The sequence below is a fragment of the Phaethon aethereus genome (assembly GCF_964289735.1).
Source record: "Phaethon aethereus genome assembly, chromosome: 6".
NCBI lineage: Eukaryota > Metazoa > Chordata > Aves > Phaethontiformes > Phaethontidae > Phaethon > Phaethon aethereus.
Genome location: NC_138580.1, coordinates 19,560,734 through 19,579,035, shown reverse-complemented (window position 1 = coordinate 19,579,035; position 18,302 = coordinate 19,560,734). Strand labels below are relative to the sequence as shown.

Below are 18,302 nucleotides of genomic sequence, written 5' to 3'. Positions count from 1 at the left end.
TGAACACTGTTAAGCACATGAGTAATTCCCAATGGAGTAGAACCACAAACATACTGATGGCAACCTAGTGAACATTGGCATCACCATGCTACACTGGTTTTCTGTCATTAAAAACATTCTGTTTGCCAAAGCATGTTGGCAACTATATATGTGCTTTATCCTCAAGCCCCTTTTCATTTCAGCAACTGATTTTTTTTCTCTGAATGAAGGACACGGTTATTGGCACCAAGATGGTCCCATGAAGCAACAATCAATTAAAAAGCTATGTGAACAAAGAGGGCAGCTGTCACATCATACCTAGATGAAAACAAACAAACAAAAAACAAAACACCCCAAAAAAAAAGCATTTCCTCTTTGATTTCTACCTAAATGTCAACAGTCACCAGCCTACATACAAAGGAACTTAATACCTAACAGAAAAAACCACACTAAGATGGGTGTTAAGGCTTATCTATATATTAAAAAGCTGGTATCAGCAAAGTTTTTTAAATTATATTTTAAATTGGTGTATATAAAAAAATTAGTGTTTTTTTCACATAATGTGAAATTGCCAGAGCTTTGAATAGAGCAACAATTCACACAAAAAATACCATGTCATGCAAAGCCAAGCCACTTAAAAATTAAAATCCATCAAAAGAAGGTCCACATTTGTTACACTCAGAGAAGTTTGCATTTGCAGATAACGCTTAGCATTTTGAGACTATTAGTCCTGACAAATAAAAGAAAAAAAAAATCCCCGTAAATTAATGTCACATGCAACATACTCTTACTCCCGAATATTTAAAGCTCAAGACATTTAACGATGTGTATTGTATTTACTAGACAAAATCTAAGAGGTCTCTAGAATGTCAATGACAAAACCCAAGAACAATGTATTCAGATACAAATCACAGTTAATTGAAACAAACTTGATGCAATCAACACATCAAAGGAAATTGAACCAGAAAAGAAGTTGCTTATTGTTCTAGACCATATAGATTTCTTCCCATTCAGAAAAAAAGTCTGATTTGCAAGCCAGCTACAACAATCTTCAGGCTTTTCACTGCAACTAGTCAACAATTTTCCAAACCTAAACGGACACACTGTCCAGATCAAAAATCAAGGACTGAAAAACAGTAAGTTTTCCTAAGCATATGGTAAAATTCTAATGTAACAAGAGCAGTGATATCATCTTTGCAGTCTGAATTATATATATACCTTTAGGCCTCTTGATGCTTAACATTTTAAATCAGTGGAGAACCATGTCACTCCCATTGTACCTGTGTAACTGCAAGCAGATTTGGTGCTCGCTAATGATGCATAATTTAAGAGGACGAGGAAGAAGTCACTGCAAGTCTAATGCTAGGCCTGAATCTCAGGCATAATTCACATGAAGTCATGCAGTTTTAACTAAAATGCTATGACTTCCAGTTTTACAAATTGATGTAAGAAAATGAACTTATAAAGAAATGGCACTTTTTTTTCCTCAAAAAACATCATTCCACACAAGCTTCTCTTAAGTGTGCCACAGATTCTGACAAAGGCCTTAATAGCATGCAACTTGCTATAGTGATTATCAAGAAACAGAGATGAAGACATGGGTGTATGTTTGAAATGATCTGAAGCCCAAGCAAGAATAGGTATTTATACTACCTCTGAACCTTCAGGGAGTTTACAGAACCCAAAGGATAGGAGATGAGGAAGATACAGAGATGAGATGAGCCTGTTAGAGACAGACACAACAAAGACAGAGCAAAATAAAGAAATAGAAAGATGAATGATACAGTTTTATACATATAGATTACACATTTTATTACGGGTACAAGGAAATGTGGAGAAAGAATAAGTATCAGATGAAAATGTTCATAAATACAAGTTATATTTTAGTAATATAAAAACCTGTAGATAATACAAGTTGATTAAAATATATACATTTGAGAAGAATATAACACAAGAAATAGAGCATTAACTAATTTAAGCTACAATTAACTGTCTTTTGAGTTTGTCTTCTCTTCAAGGAAAGCTGGAGCAATCCACCTGATCCAGATCCCGTACTGCCAGAAAACTGTATATATATGGCATTCATTATTCTCAAAATGAAGAAATACGGTCACATACCTAAGAATGCCTCCCTACCCTTTTCATATGTCTCCAAGTAATGTCCATCTCTCTCCACATGGTAGTATTGACATCAGAGTTTCACATGCTCTAAACTAGCTCTGAGTTATGGCATAAATGCTTGAACTGATGTTTAGAAGAGATTAGGAAACTGAGAAAAGTAACAAACACCATTACCATTGCTGGTAATTTAGACTTACTGGGATACTAAAGCATACTGTCCTAAATTAGACACCCAGGCACTAAAGCACACTGTCCTAAATTAGACACTCAGCATGTGCTCATACTGCCCTAAAACAATGAAGAAGTCCAAACCAGCCCATCATGCTAACTGGATGGACATGAAATAACTGGGAAAAGGTTTGCAAAAGAACATGTCACAAGGAACTGCTCCAGCAGCTCATGCTATTAACTCTGAAGATCTGCAATTTAATATGCCATTGCCTTCTTACATCTCTTTGGCAGATCGATAAACCTCTCCTCAGAATTTCAGAATTTCTCAAAATCAGACACATTGTGTGGCGTAACGCAATTTTTACACTAATAATGTGTCTGCTCTGACATGAAAGGAGAAGCAGCAGTTATAAATGGCATACATATGGAACAGAAAACAGGCACAAGATCATGTTGTTATGGATAAAGAACACTCCAGCAAGGTGCATGGAAATACAATGTACAAGTCACTCATCCTGCCATGCTCTTCTCCCCTAGTTCCTAACTCTTTGACGTAAATCAGTAAAACATCTGTTAAATCTCATTACATATACACACACACTCTGAAGTCTAGACCAAAAATGAAATAGCCAGTCAAAAAAGCTAAAATATTTACATGATGAAAACTTCTTTTCCTAACTGCATTTTCGTCAAATCAGCTACTTTTTCATGCCACGCACACTTAAATTCTGAATTGCAGATCCCTTTTTAATAAAGGGAAGAGGCTTATGAAATTATTTTAGCATTCCTCTAACAATAGAAAGGTGTTGTATATTTGCAATTGTCTTTGGCTTTTTAGACCATGTCATAGGAATTCACAGGCACAGCTCCCTGGTATCAGAGTGAAAAACATACCGATCTCAGTAAAAATAAGTTAAATTGCTTTACAAACCAAACTTTCTAAAGATTATTTACTAATGGCAAAGATTCATATTTTTACCTGCCTTTTACAGTATTTATGCTAAAATTAGTTGCCACCCTCCATTTTGGGTATTTGGTGTCAAATTAGACTTCAAAAAAAACTAAAAAATAATTTTTCCTGCCTTTATGCCAAATTTGACTGTCGGTTTTTATTGGAACATCAAAAGCAGGCTTTTAATTCTCACAGTTTTGATGCTTAATGAAAAGTGAAAGTTAAACACAGCATGGCAGCATTAAAAATGCATGGTAAATCCATAGCACCCTGACATCTTAGCCCTGCAGAGGATGTGAAGAAAAGCCATTGTAAACAAAAGATAATACTACTAAATACAAAGCAAATTAATTAGATGGTCTGACAGATTCTTAAACAAAGAAAAAATGGAAGGAGAACATATGTACAACTATCTTCCAGCAAAGATATCACAGTGGTCTGTCAGCAGCACAGCCATATACTGAATTTAAGATTATGTCTTCATTTTCATCCTTTGCTCCTGAATATCTGGAAATCGATACATTGACAGACTAGCACAGTCAAGAAGTTGGACAAAGAATGGGGTTTGCACTTGCTGTTTCTGAAGACCATGATCTCTGATAGGGGCGAACTGAGCTGTAAGCTCATCAGTAGTACCCAAGACGATCTGTTTTTCTCCCTGCAGTCTTCTAGGAATTAAGCTTCTCATCCAGAAAGTAAAAGCAATAATAAAATATTTTACTATTTTAATGCATTTTTTGTTATTAAAAAGACAGAGCAATACTGCTACTGTTGGCAAGATATGGAACATGTTACGTTCATACATTCTACACAATGTTGGTGCACAAATGGGAATAAGCAGACTAAAATGATGCCTTAATTGCATTTTACCAGTTTGTCCTCAGGAAACAAAGATGTGTCTTACAGCTCACTCCTGACAATAATATAAGATGTTTATATCCCTTAATTTTGCTTTCTTTTACATATATTTATCTCATTTTTCTTTTGCTTTCATCTGATCCAAAGTTATATTTTAACAACGCATTTTTGTATTATTATGAGAAGCTTGTATAGACACTCCATGGAAATCTAAAAATATACAGCTGCAGCGAGCCTAACACTGTATCTGAATTCCAGCACATGGGTCATGAGGCAATAGCAGAAGAAAACTATAAGAAATGTCATTGCTACCCCTAGTCAAGCTTCCAAGGACAGCAGAGCTCCTGAAAGCTGAGCATTTCAGTGTAGACTCCTGCATAATTTACACACCACACAATATGGCAAGTTACCCAGAGTAAAGAAATAACTAAGAGTATGCCAGAAGAGGCAGCAGTCAGTGTGCCTGAAATTAGGCAGCTCCCCAGAATCATGTCTTTCCCCACACCTTTAATCCTGGAGTACTGGGACAACAGTTGCCACTCAAGCCCATGAGCTGCTTATTTGCTGTTGTCTTGAAAAGAGGAAAACCATGATTCTTTTTAAAACCAAAAACTTAGACTGAATTTTCCTCTTCTAAAGCTAATACACATTTTAGTACAATTCAGGCAATAAAATAAGATTCAGACTTTTTAATGTAACAGGGTAATGGGTGGTAAGAGACAAACTTAAAATAAACCAACCCTCTTTGGTTTATCCCAGGGCCATCACATATTTTAAAGAGGTCAATGCAGGGTACTGCCAACTGTGCATTAGCACTTAAAGGATGCAAGTAGAAGAGAATGCTTCAAACAGATTAAAAGACATCTGTGTCCAAAAAGACTGGGATTGGAACTCTTCACTGTAATTTAGATTAAAAGCTGGTTTACTTTCATATACATGTTCTACAATTATTTAGATTCGTGTTGTTTATGGTGCATTTAACTTAATTTAAATTAACAGAGTGAGAGTGACTAAGTGATTTTTTTTTAACCAGGGGTTAGTGTGCTCCGAGGCATCTCTACGTAAGCACGTGAACTGGAATTCAGTAGCTCTTCATCTTGCAAAATAAACACATAGAAGTGAAAACCTGTAAAAATGCGTGTCTCTAGTTACCAAATCTCTTAACCACTGAGTATATAAAATTAGTGTGTTTATTATGCACTGAGATGCTGTCCTGATCAGAATCTATTTTGGGGGGAATTAGATAGAGATATGAAGGTTTCCAGAAGAAACTCAGGCAGAAGTGTGATGTTTCTGGAGTGAATTACTGCATCAGTCCCACTAACAGATACAGAAAGTTACTGAAATTGAGCCTATGATACTTTCACAGCTTGCCCTGAGGAGTCTTTTTAAGGAGACGTACTGCTTATTTGTTACATAAGATGGAGTGCAACAAGCTTATGGAACGCGAGCTGCAATCTTGTGTCCTGTGGAAATTGAGGAATAGGAACATTATAGCCATTAACCTTCTTAAGTGTCTCCTGAATATTCGTTTAAAGTCATCAGCAAGAATTGTACAAAACAACAGGAAAGCTGCCTTAAAAAGCATGGACAATCATCCTACTTTTACTCTTGTGCATCCACATGCATAATCATACACACCTTCAAAAATATTATTTTTCCTTAATTTTAAAATGATATTTTGATGTAATTAATATGTTTCTATTTAATATCCTCTTCAGATTAAATTATATGTTGCCTTTTAGGTCTGAGAGTCTTCCCCAGGGAAGCAGCCAGATTTAGAAGTACCTATTAAACCTTTATATGGCAATGTTTGAAACAAAAGGTCCTTCCTTCAAACCAAAGTTAATCTTTATACCAACAGCCCCATCTTTACAGATCAGCGGCACTACTACTCTTTCCCCTCCTGCTCTATGCCTCAGCACGCAGCTGCCCCTTGCTCCCTGCACCTTCCCTGTGCCCCGACTGTTTCCTCACTCCCCACCTCCCAGGGTGACAGGGGAGCTCAGTAGGGCTCTGAACCAGGGAGAGCACAGAAGGAACAGAGATTTCACTAAAGCTAAGGTGATTTCTGGAATAAGAGTCACTACAGTCCAATGGTGTTCAGACAAAAATGTTGTGGGTATTGTGGTGATACTAGATACAAAGGCTCAGTAATTCTGCAATGTATAATTCTAGTAATCGTAAATATTTGCAAAATTTGGCTGCAAGTTTCGTAACACAGGCCTATGTTCATGTAAATAAGGAAAGGGCAATAAGAAATGATCTTTCATTATGATTAACCTATACCAACAATACAGCTTATAAAGGCTTCTGAAAAAGCAATGAAGAAAAAAGTTAAGCCAGTATTTTACTGTAGAACCACTCTGCAAACATGCTCTCTCATTTTCATGAAGATGATTTTCCAAAAAGTGGTTTTCTGAAAGAACAAGGTACAATTCTTGCAGCACCTCTCCAACAGTGTCATCTTGAAAATGTTTTTCTTATTTTCCAACCCCTCAAACTTAATGATGAAATCTGAAGCACCTGCTGAACACTAGCTAATGCGTACACTGTCATAGGCTTACAACGTATTCCAACAATCCGTTACCTTTTAACTAAATAGGCCCTGTATAGTCAACTGAAGTCAAAAATAGTCATATCACATTTCTGGCACTAAAGGAGCATGTCCACAGCTCAGAGCAACACTGTGCACAGATGCTCAAAGCTCAGTCTGAGGGATCACACAGAGTGCCTAAAGCCCCACAAGTGTACCTGCTGTGCTGCGCAGGGGATAATGTGCCATGCCAATTACCCAGGACAGAATGGCACACTAACACAACTCGCCTGCTTCCAACACCTGAGATAGTTCCCTTGAGTATCTCTGCACAGCCCTGAGTTGTGCTAGATACCTCAATTCCAAATTTAAACAGGTGCGTTACTGAATGTGTAAGAGGAACCACTCTGATGTAAAAGGTACCACTTTTACACAGTAGCTTTTCAGAGCAGAATCACACTGAGTTCAAGCCATGGGTACAAAGCACATGCAATGCTGAACAGCTCAAAATGCAAAATTAAATAACGCATTACCATTTTTATCCATGGAATGGGGCTCAGACTGCTTCTTTCCAATATCAGCAAAAGATCTCACAATTGGGATCCTGTTGCTCAGCTTCTTCTGGTTCTGATGGTGATGCTGTTTTAGTAATGCCTCATGCACTCTATGACGAACATCTTCACTGAGCTGCCCAGAACACACTTGCTGGTCCAGAATCATATCTGAATACACATATATAAACATAATAAAAGAGGGGAAAGAGGAAATATTTTAAATTGCAATAATAAGAATTAGTACCCTACACGATTACAAATCAAAGGTATTAATTCCTTTAACGCAACAGAATTAAATGGTAAGTTTTATCCAGAAGTGTTTCACTCTCAGGAAAAAAAAGAAGTCAAAAAAGAATGCTATTAATGTAAAAAAGCCAATCCCTCAGAAGCTACGCAGTTCCCAAATTAAGGTCACCTAAAGAACTCTGAAGTCAGTCTTTAAGCACTCCCACACACAATGCATTTAAACCCAGGATTATGATGTGTATAAGGTGACTTTTTTTTCCAAATAACTACTACCTTATTTGCTACAAAGGGCTGGCACCCTGTGAGGAAACAACTTTTTTATTCCATTTATACTTATCACAGGAGATCACAGTCTAGCTCTTTATGTCTTATAACTATAATTACAATGCTTTCAGTACAGTGTAAAGAAATGTCAGATAAAATAATACAGGAAAATTTGCTGCATTATTTGCAAATACTTAATAGGATCACATTCTACTGCTGGATGTACAAGTTCCTGCAAGAATCATTACATAGAGATTATGAGCAAAACTGATCCCCTTGCTAAGAAATTACAACCACTTTTGCAGTCCACTGGCAGAAAATATTCTTACATTTTCATATTCAAAACTGTAAATATGTGCATAATGTATTCCAAATGAGAAAGAACAGTTGGGAATTTTGTGGGATTTTTTAAATTACTATTTTGGGAAGTACTGCTAGCAACAGTAATAATGCTGAAAAGAAAAAGAAAAGAAAAAAAGAAATTCTGTATCAAAGGAAGTAAAACAGCATTTAAGTACACACTGTCCTTGTATATCCATTGGAAGAAACTGTACTGCACAAAAATAGTGATATAATAAGCTGAGTCAAAAACTCCTTGTACTGAAAATGCAGACAGCTCATGATTCTGTGCTGGAGTCAGATTCATATCTACCAGTAAACTCAGTAGAAAAGCAAGCAGAGCAGAAAAAATAAAAAGCAGATGCATCATCAGTAGAGACATAATTTGTCAGGTCTTTGATAATTGCCAAGAGCAAGAAAAAAGAAGAAAGATTATAAAAGGGATTAAATAATTATGCTGGTTAAAAGCAGAGCTTAATTTCTAACAGTCAACTATACACTGCACATATATTTAAAAAAACCACAACAGTTTTCCTGAAGTTCTCAATATACACAAAACTAGCCAATGTATCATGTACGTAGTTGCTTTAAGAGCTAAACAATTACCTACATGTTTCACTTACTATGAAGAGGCTACCAACAAATCCACATCTATGACGACACACACACAAAAAGACAAGGCTAGGCCCACAGATAAATGCAGCTGCCAACAGATGCAAAGATGAGAGATGTATCCGCATCTCACAATGAAGAGCGATGCAGAGGTTTTCGACGTTGCCTTTGACCCTCTCTAGCAATCACATTCTGCGCAGTATTAACAGCGGTGCTGACCGAACAGCTAACACCGAAGAGTAATACTGCCTGGTGGTATTGGTTAGGTTTAGTGCCTAAACTGACAAAACCCATCTTCGGAGTGCTTCACCTTACTCTGAAGGGAACTTTTCTCTCCAGGGTTAACTCAAACACCATGAAGTCAGCTATCTTTGCACTCCCAGTCTAGACAAACACAGTTTTTCTATTACTCTAGATACTCACTGAAGAGACAAAGAGGCATAGCAGAAAGATGAGTGACAGAAAGGCGAAAGAGAAGGTAACACAAGTTCAAGAGAATTTTTTCAGTCGGAGCCAAGAATTTGCAACACATGAGGGAAAAAAAGAAAACTCCAGCTCCAGGAAAAATACTCATTTTCCTGCTCAACTCTACTGCCTTTGGAGGAACTGTCTGCCCTGAGGATAAGACTACCTTCCCTTCAGACAGCCTTAGTACATGAATTTGCATGTCAGTTCCTAAAACAGGCTACTACTTTCTGTAACATGACAGGGGATCTTCAGAGGGGAAAAAAGATAAATAATAAATATGTAACTTAGGGTATCTGTGCCAAAGTACAATTGAAACGATCGTCTCCCCCCTCTTTTTTAATTCTGCTGACCAAAAGAAAAATTGTAGAAGATGCAAAAACAAAGATTACCTTATTTGAGTTGCTCTAAGACAGAAATCAAAAGGAAGAGCTGAAAAAAAGGACTCCTCTAGAACAGGCAAATTTAGGGTTGTGGTCATCACCTTGCTTACAGATCAGTGGAACTCCACTTGTATGGTGTCATTCCTGGAATTACAGTTATTTTCCATATTAAATAATAAAATAAATGAAATGCTGAGGATTATGTCAATATTTAAGATGATCCACTCGAGGAGAGAAAATGCCAGGAAAAATAAAATCATATCCTACCTTGCCTAGATGCTCTGCTAGATTCGTTAACAGTCACAAAAGCCATGGAGTTAGTGCCAGTGTGGTGACTAACAATTTTTATTTCCTGACAAGCTGAGAAGAAAGTGGCTTACCTTGAGTTTTCTTTTTTTACAACTTTCCCTTTACTGTAGCACCTCTGTCACTCGTAAAAAGGGAAGATGCATTCAGATTTGAAAAGAGTGAAGATTTGTTTTCTTGCCTCGACACTCCCTCCAAGTTAAACTGGGCCTGATTTTTGCCGTGCTAAGTAAAGAAACAAGATGCAGAGCTCTTTTAGCTGTGCAAGAAATATAAGTTTTGAATTGCTGGGCTCATGTTCTCTTGACATAGGTTGGCACTGACAGTTTACAGCAGAAGAAACTGCAATCAGTAGATAGCAGCAAAGTTGCCAGTATTTACACCTCTCAATCTTCCAAATTTTATAACTGTGCAATTGCAGGACAAAATGAGAGATTATTGACAAAAAATAGAACACATGGGCTTTTGTGTGAGTCATGATTGCAGTGACAGCTGACTACAAAACCTAATTTAAAAGCCAAGTTCTGTGGTTGTTTTCTTTCCTTTAAAGACAGGGGAGAAAAAAACACAAGCAACCCTAAAGCAGTGCTTTATGGAAGACATTCAGTTGAAATGCTGTCCTTTATCTTAACCTGCCTCTAATAGGAACCCAAATAGAAGCTTCTCTAGTGAGTCAGGCACTAGGAGCAATAGAAAACTAACCATTGGGACTCTTGGGTTGCATTTGTGAACCAAGACCTGTTTACAGTGTTTATAACGGTGATTATAAACAAGCTATCTAAGCCAGTGGATTTAGCCCGCTCATCCAAGGAGGCAGTGTTCCCATGCACTGAGACACAGATTCTGTTTGTAGCTCTACCTGAAACTACTTTGTTCAACTTCTCAGCTGAATTACTTGAAAAGGAAAGATGGAGAGCAAAAAATGTCTGCTTTTTAAAGTAACAGCATGCAATTTTACTGAAGAACAAGAGCAAGCATTTCACAAAACTGTGAACAGTACAGACGAGGCTAAAATTCCCAGCTTGCAGCTCAGAGAGCAAGCACAGTAGTTAGAGCTATACTAACATGCCACAGTGGATGCTACCAACAAAAGAATGGAAGCCTCATAAAACAATATATTTTGCATCTCTAAACAGAACAAGAGCCATGAGTGACATTGGATCTGTCTCTACACACAAAATGAAAGCTGAGATTGACTTGTGGAATCTAAGAAATTCCCCGATTTGTGGTTAACATGGGAAAATACAAAACAAAAGAATGCCATGCTACTTAAAAGTTGGTACAATTTACCCACAGACAAAGGAACAAAATGTGATAGAGTCTCCTCTGTAATCACCGCATGGTAAGCTGTAAATAAAGCAAATGCAAAAACCTGGGTAAGTGAGAAGGTGAAAGCTGAACAAAAGACAGGTGTAGGGTCAAACAGAGAAGCAGATTGCTCACAGGCAATCCCACAATTTGTTAGAGTGTTTGTAATAAAGGTTAAATTTACCATAAAAGCACTGTCAGAAACATAACACAACATGAATGTCGCAGCTGAAACAAAAGGCTCCAGTGAAATAAAATCTAAACTGAAGCCAGTTTAAATATATCATTATTATGAAGTAATATAGCTTAAAGCAAACAAAGGCAAAAGAAGACTTGTTCAGATTGAAAGCATAACATGATATTACTGAAATCAATAAAATTGCACACTTGGGATGTAATGCCCTGAGTTGTTGAGCACAGAGACCAGTGACCTCAATCACAAGATTAAGCTGTTACACAGATTGAAAATTTGACCGTGAGGAACATACGAAAGACTGCTTGGGAAAAAAACAGTCAGATCTCTGGATTGGAAAGCATGGGAATATTTAAAATTCAATTTTAAAAATAAACCATTATTACATTGAAGCTATTTAAAATAAATGGGACTATCTAATATTTCAAACATGTGCAAGTCGCCAAAGCACCACTGTGCAACGCTGAGGCCACAGTTTGTATCTGACAAGGTTTGACATTTGTTCACAGTACACTCTGCACAACTACGAGAAAATGCGAGATCTGTGATTCATTTCATAAAGAAAGTATTGCCATTAAAGGCTGGACCAAACTGTTTTTGAACCAAACAACAGAAAATGGCATCATATGTTAAGTAGAAGAACCTTTTGGGTTCATTCAGTGGTTACAATCAAAAAACCAGATGGTAATCTGAGAATCTACATGGTTTCAAAGGAACTAAATGAAAATATCAAAAGAGAACATTTTCATCTGCCAACTTGAACAACACAGTGAAGCTGCTCTCTAATGGTGCAGCCAGATTCTGGCAAATACCTCCTCAAGAGACAAGTTCCAAAATAAATTGTTTTGATTACATAGATTTTTCAGACTTCCTTTTAGCATATGTTCTATACAGAAGCGATCGATAAAATACTACTACATCAAATGTTCAAAGGAATTCCTTGTGCATGGAGTCCTAGCTTACTGGTACAGGAGCCACTGTGAAGATGTATGAAAAAAGAATGTCACATATTAAAAATAGAAACAAAAAACATATAATATGTTTAATAAAAATGCATTTTTGAACAGAATAAAGTTCAGCAGAAGAACTGAACTCTTTTCAAGGGGAAAATAAAATCCATCTTACACAATTTAAGAACACTTTGAGAAACTTCAGGAATGAACATGCTGTTTCACTGCATGATGACAATGTTAGAAATTTATCTCAGAAATCTCTATTATAATAAGGTGTTGTCTGTGAATTCAGCCTCATAGGTATGAATAAGCTCTTTATCAACAAAGAAAATTGGGTGCCTGTCCAAAGAAATTTACAGTCTTGTACATCACGTCATTTTTTAATAAGACAGAGTTGGAATGAAAAAGAATCTAATAAAGAATGGATGTGCTGGAACACAGGATGATTTAAAAATTCTCACTACATGACTGGTGCCAAAATATTTTTATGCAGAAATATCAGAGTTTCCGGGGGTAAAATACAAAATGTTCTGCGATCCATGCAAACAGTATAAAAGATGTTTTTCATCTGTAGATTTTACCACAAGCCCATTAAGGTCTTAAAACATAGACTTTAAAAAAAGAAATTTTCAAGGGCTAAGTGCTGAGAGTTTAATGCCTTAGTGAATAAGTGTTTATAGATTAAAAGCCTTGCCTAAACCAAATAGGAATTCTTTGTCTCAATTTAGCAACAAAGGCTAAGTATACCTCTTTAAAGGATACAAAGACTGGCACTGCATTTAAAAAAATGTAATTTAATATTGGAATATAGCCTAGATAGCAAGACATTACCAACAAATACACAACACACATTTCTTCCTAATAAAGTGATAACACAAGTAAAAAGAAAGTACACGTGCACAAATAGTTTATTTGTTCTCAAAAGATATGATGCACCATAGCAATGCAGTAATATTGTCAACAGATTGCATTAAAAAACAAAAACCATAGTAATAAACTATGAATCAGAAGTACAAGTTAATTTAGGAGTACCATTTAAGACCACAGGGTACAATCTATTTTTGCAAATTCTCCTACTCTGGTATACACAGTAGCATTGAAAAGAACAACCAAAAGTGCTCGTCGGGATCACTGGACTAGCCTAGCATGAGAATGGCTAGCAAGCAAAATAAGAAGCGAGTTAAATCTTGAAATAAATTGAAGCCAACACATAAGAGCAACCACCTCTTTAAATTCTAAAGTGTCAGGAAGATAAAGTTGGAATACATAACAACTCCAGGATGAAAACAATGTTTGCATTGTATAGCATACAGTAAGTAGGATTGTAACTACTGACAGTGAATAGCAACTGAGTAGAACAGACAAGAAATGATTTCCTGAGAGATACAAGTTCTGTCTAATCTTCAGGTCCAGCAGTCGTTTTTATGGAAAAAAGAGCAGCCTGTCATATTATTTGGAATTATCAAATTTCTAACATGCCTAGAACATCTATCTTGGTGGCATGCTTGTCATTACTACTATTAAAAGCCTTTTCCTCCTCCCAGTGCTGCCTAATGCGTGCCACACCCTTTGTAACATTTTGTAAGCACTGGAGAGCTGGAACTACATATGTAGTATTAGAGTACCAAATCACAAAGCAACTTGATTGAGAAAAGAGGAAAACAACATTACTACAACACAAATAATAATAATAGAGGAAAGCTAATGGAATAGCAACTTTATTTATCACGGGGGAGGGGAGGGGATCTCTTCAACTTGACACAGAACGTGGGTAATTTACAGAATGATTCACTTGCCAGAAGAACCTGCTGCAAAGTTGTTTAACACAAAAAAAAAAAAATTTACCTCACTGCTTAGTGAATCTGCAGAGGGAAAAAAAACAATTCTCTCTCAAAGACAAAGCAAGACCCATGCAAACCTTATCATCTGTCAGATCACCTTACCAGAAAGAGATGCCTACCAGTTCAAACAAATAAAACAACAAATGAAATACACCCACATCTGCCACAACAACATGTACTTTTGAAGTGAAAACGGTGCATGCCAATTCATGAAAGTCATCCTAAAGCCTCATCTCAGAAGAAACAAGTTTTCCTAATCAACAAATCAAGATATCCCCGAAGCAGGACTGATTCAAAATAGCATTCCAGTAACTCATCAAATTCTCTGCTGAAGGACAACTTACATCTCTGATGAGTTTCAAATCAAAATCAATATTGTGAACACTGGAATTCTTAGACACATTAACTAAACAAGCAAACAAAATGACTACAACTAACTAAGGATTAAGAGATTATAAACATGAATTCATTGGGGTTTCACTATATAGCATAGTAATGCAGTAAGCATTTTCCAAAAACAGACAAAAAAGGAGGCTTGCTGAAGTTATTTTTATTGTGTTATTCCTTACTTTTTTTCCCCTACTTAAATAAAAACAATTCCAGAAGGGATCTCTTAGCGAACTGCAGAAATTGTTGAGTGATTTTTTGATTAAAAATGTGAAGCTCATGCTTGAAAATCCTGGTGTGCTATTTAAACAAGAAAGCAATAAAAGAATGTCAAGCAGCTGATCTAAGTACTTCTTGATTACTTAAAAAAATAATAAAGCAGCATACTGATAAACACCTTTGTTCTTTCAAATCAGCTGTTTTTTATTCTTCATGGTTATCTTTTATCATTACCAGGACAAATTCTGAAGCTCTGATTCAGACCATGATTCATGGGAGAATCAGATCTCAGGATAGAGTAGAAACCCACACAAGTTTCTGCAGATTTGGCTTAGTAATATCTTGCGTCAGTTTGACATAAACAATTTGGGAAAGGTAAATGCAAAAGGCAGCTACCACTAGCTGCTCCAATTTTAATTCCACTGTTAAATATAGGCCACTGTACAGTATCTCCCTTACCTGATAACGTAAATAACCTACATCAATTTTATCTGGCCCTTACATAGGCTTACATATGACCCATAAAGCAGTTTTCTTGATAACTAGAAAGATTTCTTTCTCTGTCTTTTGTACATTTATCTAAACAAAAGTCTTCTGTTTTTATTTGTGTATTTTACATTTTCTGTTAATGCACTACTTTGCTGCCTTGTCACAGGCGCAAAGAGGCCCCGACAACCACTCACGCACCACTTCTCTGTGCACGTGCTCTTTTCGCAATTTACATGTTGCATCATGTTTGATCTTCAAGCAAAGTTTGCAGTACGCAGAAACCGTAATTCTAATATTATATTTTTATAAAATAACAATATATTGTATAATTTGTATAAAATATCAAATGTATGATTTACAGATACAGCACCATTTTCAGAAATGTGAAATACAGTAAGGTAGAAGCAAGGTAAAACTTTTTAAGTAGATGTAAGATATGCAAGGGTACCAGTCCAATAACCATCATGAGCATGAGACTAGCCCTTACTAAGGGTAGATAAACAGAAAATTAGAGATCTGAGACTAAAAAAATAGTACAGCTCTTTGCTCTGTGTCTTCTCTGCTAGAAGGGACAGAGATTTTAAAACAACAAAAGCAAGGACACGGCACTAGAAACTCTAGGGCACATGAGCCCTTGGGCAGACTGTTATTTTAATGATGAGTTTGAAGTCTAACATAAATACATTTAGATTATAATACCTATATTATCCCTGTCTTGATAGGCTAAAGAAACTTACTTTATCTTCAGTTCTTGTCTACTAACAAATTTTTATAAATGATCTAATTCAAATTAGCTACTGTATTTGGGAAGGGAAATAAACATAGCAGACTGTACTGCATGGTTCTAGCATGGCCATGCAACCTTTGTGGTTTTAGGACTCCTTGAAGCCATGCATTACAGGTCTGCACATACAGCCCCTAATAACCTGCTTTATTACAGTAACAAATGCACTACCCAAAAAAAAAAAAAAAAAAGGTCCCCTGCAGTAACTAGTTACAGCCTTTATGGGAAACACCAGGAATGCAGAAAATGGCATTCAGTCTCAATCTCACTTATACTTTTGAGAGACAAGACTCATCTATTACGTTCTCTTGCTTTCTGCTTCTGGTATTCTCAAAAGCTTTAGAATTGCAATTGCCAAATACACCTTCACTGGAAAAAACACACTCAACTTTCATTAAAGAAATTAAAATTTTTTAGAAACTTACACTTAATATTATTGTTCTTGATTTCATTCTCAACTCGCAGACATGTTTTTTAAACTGGTGTGTTTTCATGTTATGTAATTATATTGATACTTTCCTATAATTTCTTTTAAGATAGATTGCCCACAATTAGCATAGCAGTAGATTCAGTTTGTGGAAGTTAGCACACACATCACTCACAATGTGAGGTGGCACAGCAGAAGCAGAGAACAGGCCAGTTCCAATGAAATACATCCAAACTGTCCTCTCCGCTCCATTTTAATTTTCTCCTTTACATAAAAGTTGATTCTGAAAACAGCAAAGTCTATACAAAAAACATAAATAAAACATTTACCATTTGTGTCAGACATTAGATTATTTTCTAAATATATTCAGTAAAATACTCCCTATGACTTTCTAAACTGAACTGATTATTATGCAATAGCTTTCTTGTAAGCAATATTGTAAGCTCTTTATTTATATGATTAATTTTTATAACTAATACATGGAACATCAATACGTACCTGCAATTTCTTCTATGGAGTTAGCTCTCATGTCCAAAAGAACTGTGCCATTCAGGATACAGCTTCTCAGCTCAAACAAGCTGTGAAGTGACAGTGTGGCAACATATGGTTTGCTCCACCTCTCTCCACCATCCTCTACATCTTCTTCAAACTTCAACCACCTGTGCAAACAACCAATTTTATAACTCCATTGTACTTAAGAAATTAAAAATAAACTACTTCCATGGATATTGAAAGGTCACTGTTAAACGTATCTTTGGATTGCCTTCCCTGCATCTTCCCATATAATGCTGTATTATACTGTTTTTGAAGACAAATTCTGACCACGGAGAAGAAAAGAGAAGTGTATTAAGTAATTACTGTACTTCACAAAAAAATTGAGTAATTCTTTGGCATACGGTGATATTTCTATGATAGAACAACAAGTAGTATGAAAAGGAGAGAAGAGAAGAATTTGTGGTAGAAAAAAATGAAAGCTATACATCATAAGAACATAGAAGAGAATTTTCTCCACTTAGTCTTCACTTTGGACTAAACACAACAGAGCTGAGAGTCTTCATTTAAAGCAACTATACTGACATATTCACCCTTTACAGAATACATCCATTATCACCACCATAATCTTTTCAGAAAAGACACTGTTATGAACTTCATTAGTTTAAGTTCTCTGCAAATAGAGTGGGCAAGCAGAGCGTGGCGCATCAGCCAGGCTGTGGTGCAGCAGTTTGCATGGAAGGGCGCGCAGGAAGGGCATAGTTGCCCTACCAGCTCAAGAGGTGAGTTCAGTTGGTCGTCATCACCCTCTCAGAATCCACCCAGCAGAAAACCATGTCCTCTGCACTTTCCAGAATGGATGTGGAAACCCAGACAGAGCTCCCATGAAAAAAAAGCATCCAGCCATCCAGGCCTCAGGCTGCAGGGAGTGCCAGAGCCTCTCACTGGTACCCAATGGCAGCAGTGAGAACAGCTGGCTGAGGTGTGACCAGGTGGAAGATCTGCTCTGCCTGGTGGCAGAGCTACGAGAGGAAGTAGAAAGGTTAAGGAGCCTCAGGGAGTCTGAGAAAGAGATAGACTGGTGGAACCATACTCTGCCATGTCTGAGACAGAAACAGGAACAGCCACCAGAAAAATACCAAGATCAAGGGGATCCTGTATCCTTCTCTCCTCCCCCGACTCTGCCAGGCTGAAGGCAGTAGCTTAAAGGAAAGGAGTGAATGGAGGCAAGTCCGTGCTCAGGGCCATGGCCAAACCCCCTCCTTGTCCACCTCGCCTTCCTAGGTGCCTCTGTACAACAAGGATGAGGCTCTGGATGTGGAAGGCCAGTCCACGGATGATGTGCATGATGGTCCATCTACACCAGAGGTATTGCCAAGGTCAGAAAGGCCTACCGCCGCATCACAACCACCTCCACAAGGAA

General features: G+C 36.9%; 1 protein-coding gene across 3 annotated transcripts in view; it reads right to left on the bottom strand.

Moving 5' to 3' along the window:
* The window catches only part of SLC4A10 (solute carrier family 4 member 10), a gene marked incomplete at its 5' end in the record, with an annotated part of 165,923 nt that overhangs the window by 48,891 nt on the left and 98,730 nt on the right, over positions 1-18,302 (bottom strand). For all 3 annotated transcript variants that reach the window (XM_082001332.1, XM_082001333.1, XM_082001331.1), the window contains 2 exons: positions 7,151-7,339; positions 16,886-17,046. In XM_082001332.1, coding sequence (XP_081857458.1) covers positions 7,151-7,339; positions 16,886-17,046 — 350 coding nt within the window. The remainder of the gene's footprint in view (positions 1-7,150; positions 7,340-16,885; positions 17,047-18,302) is intronic.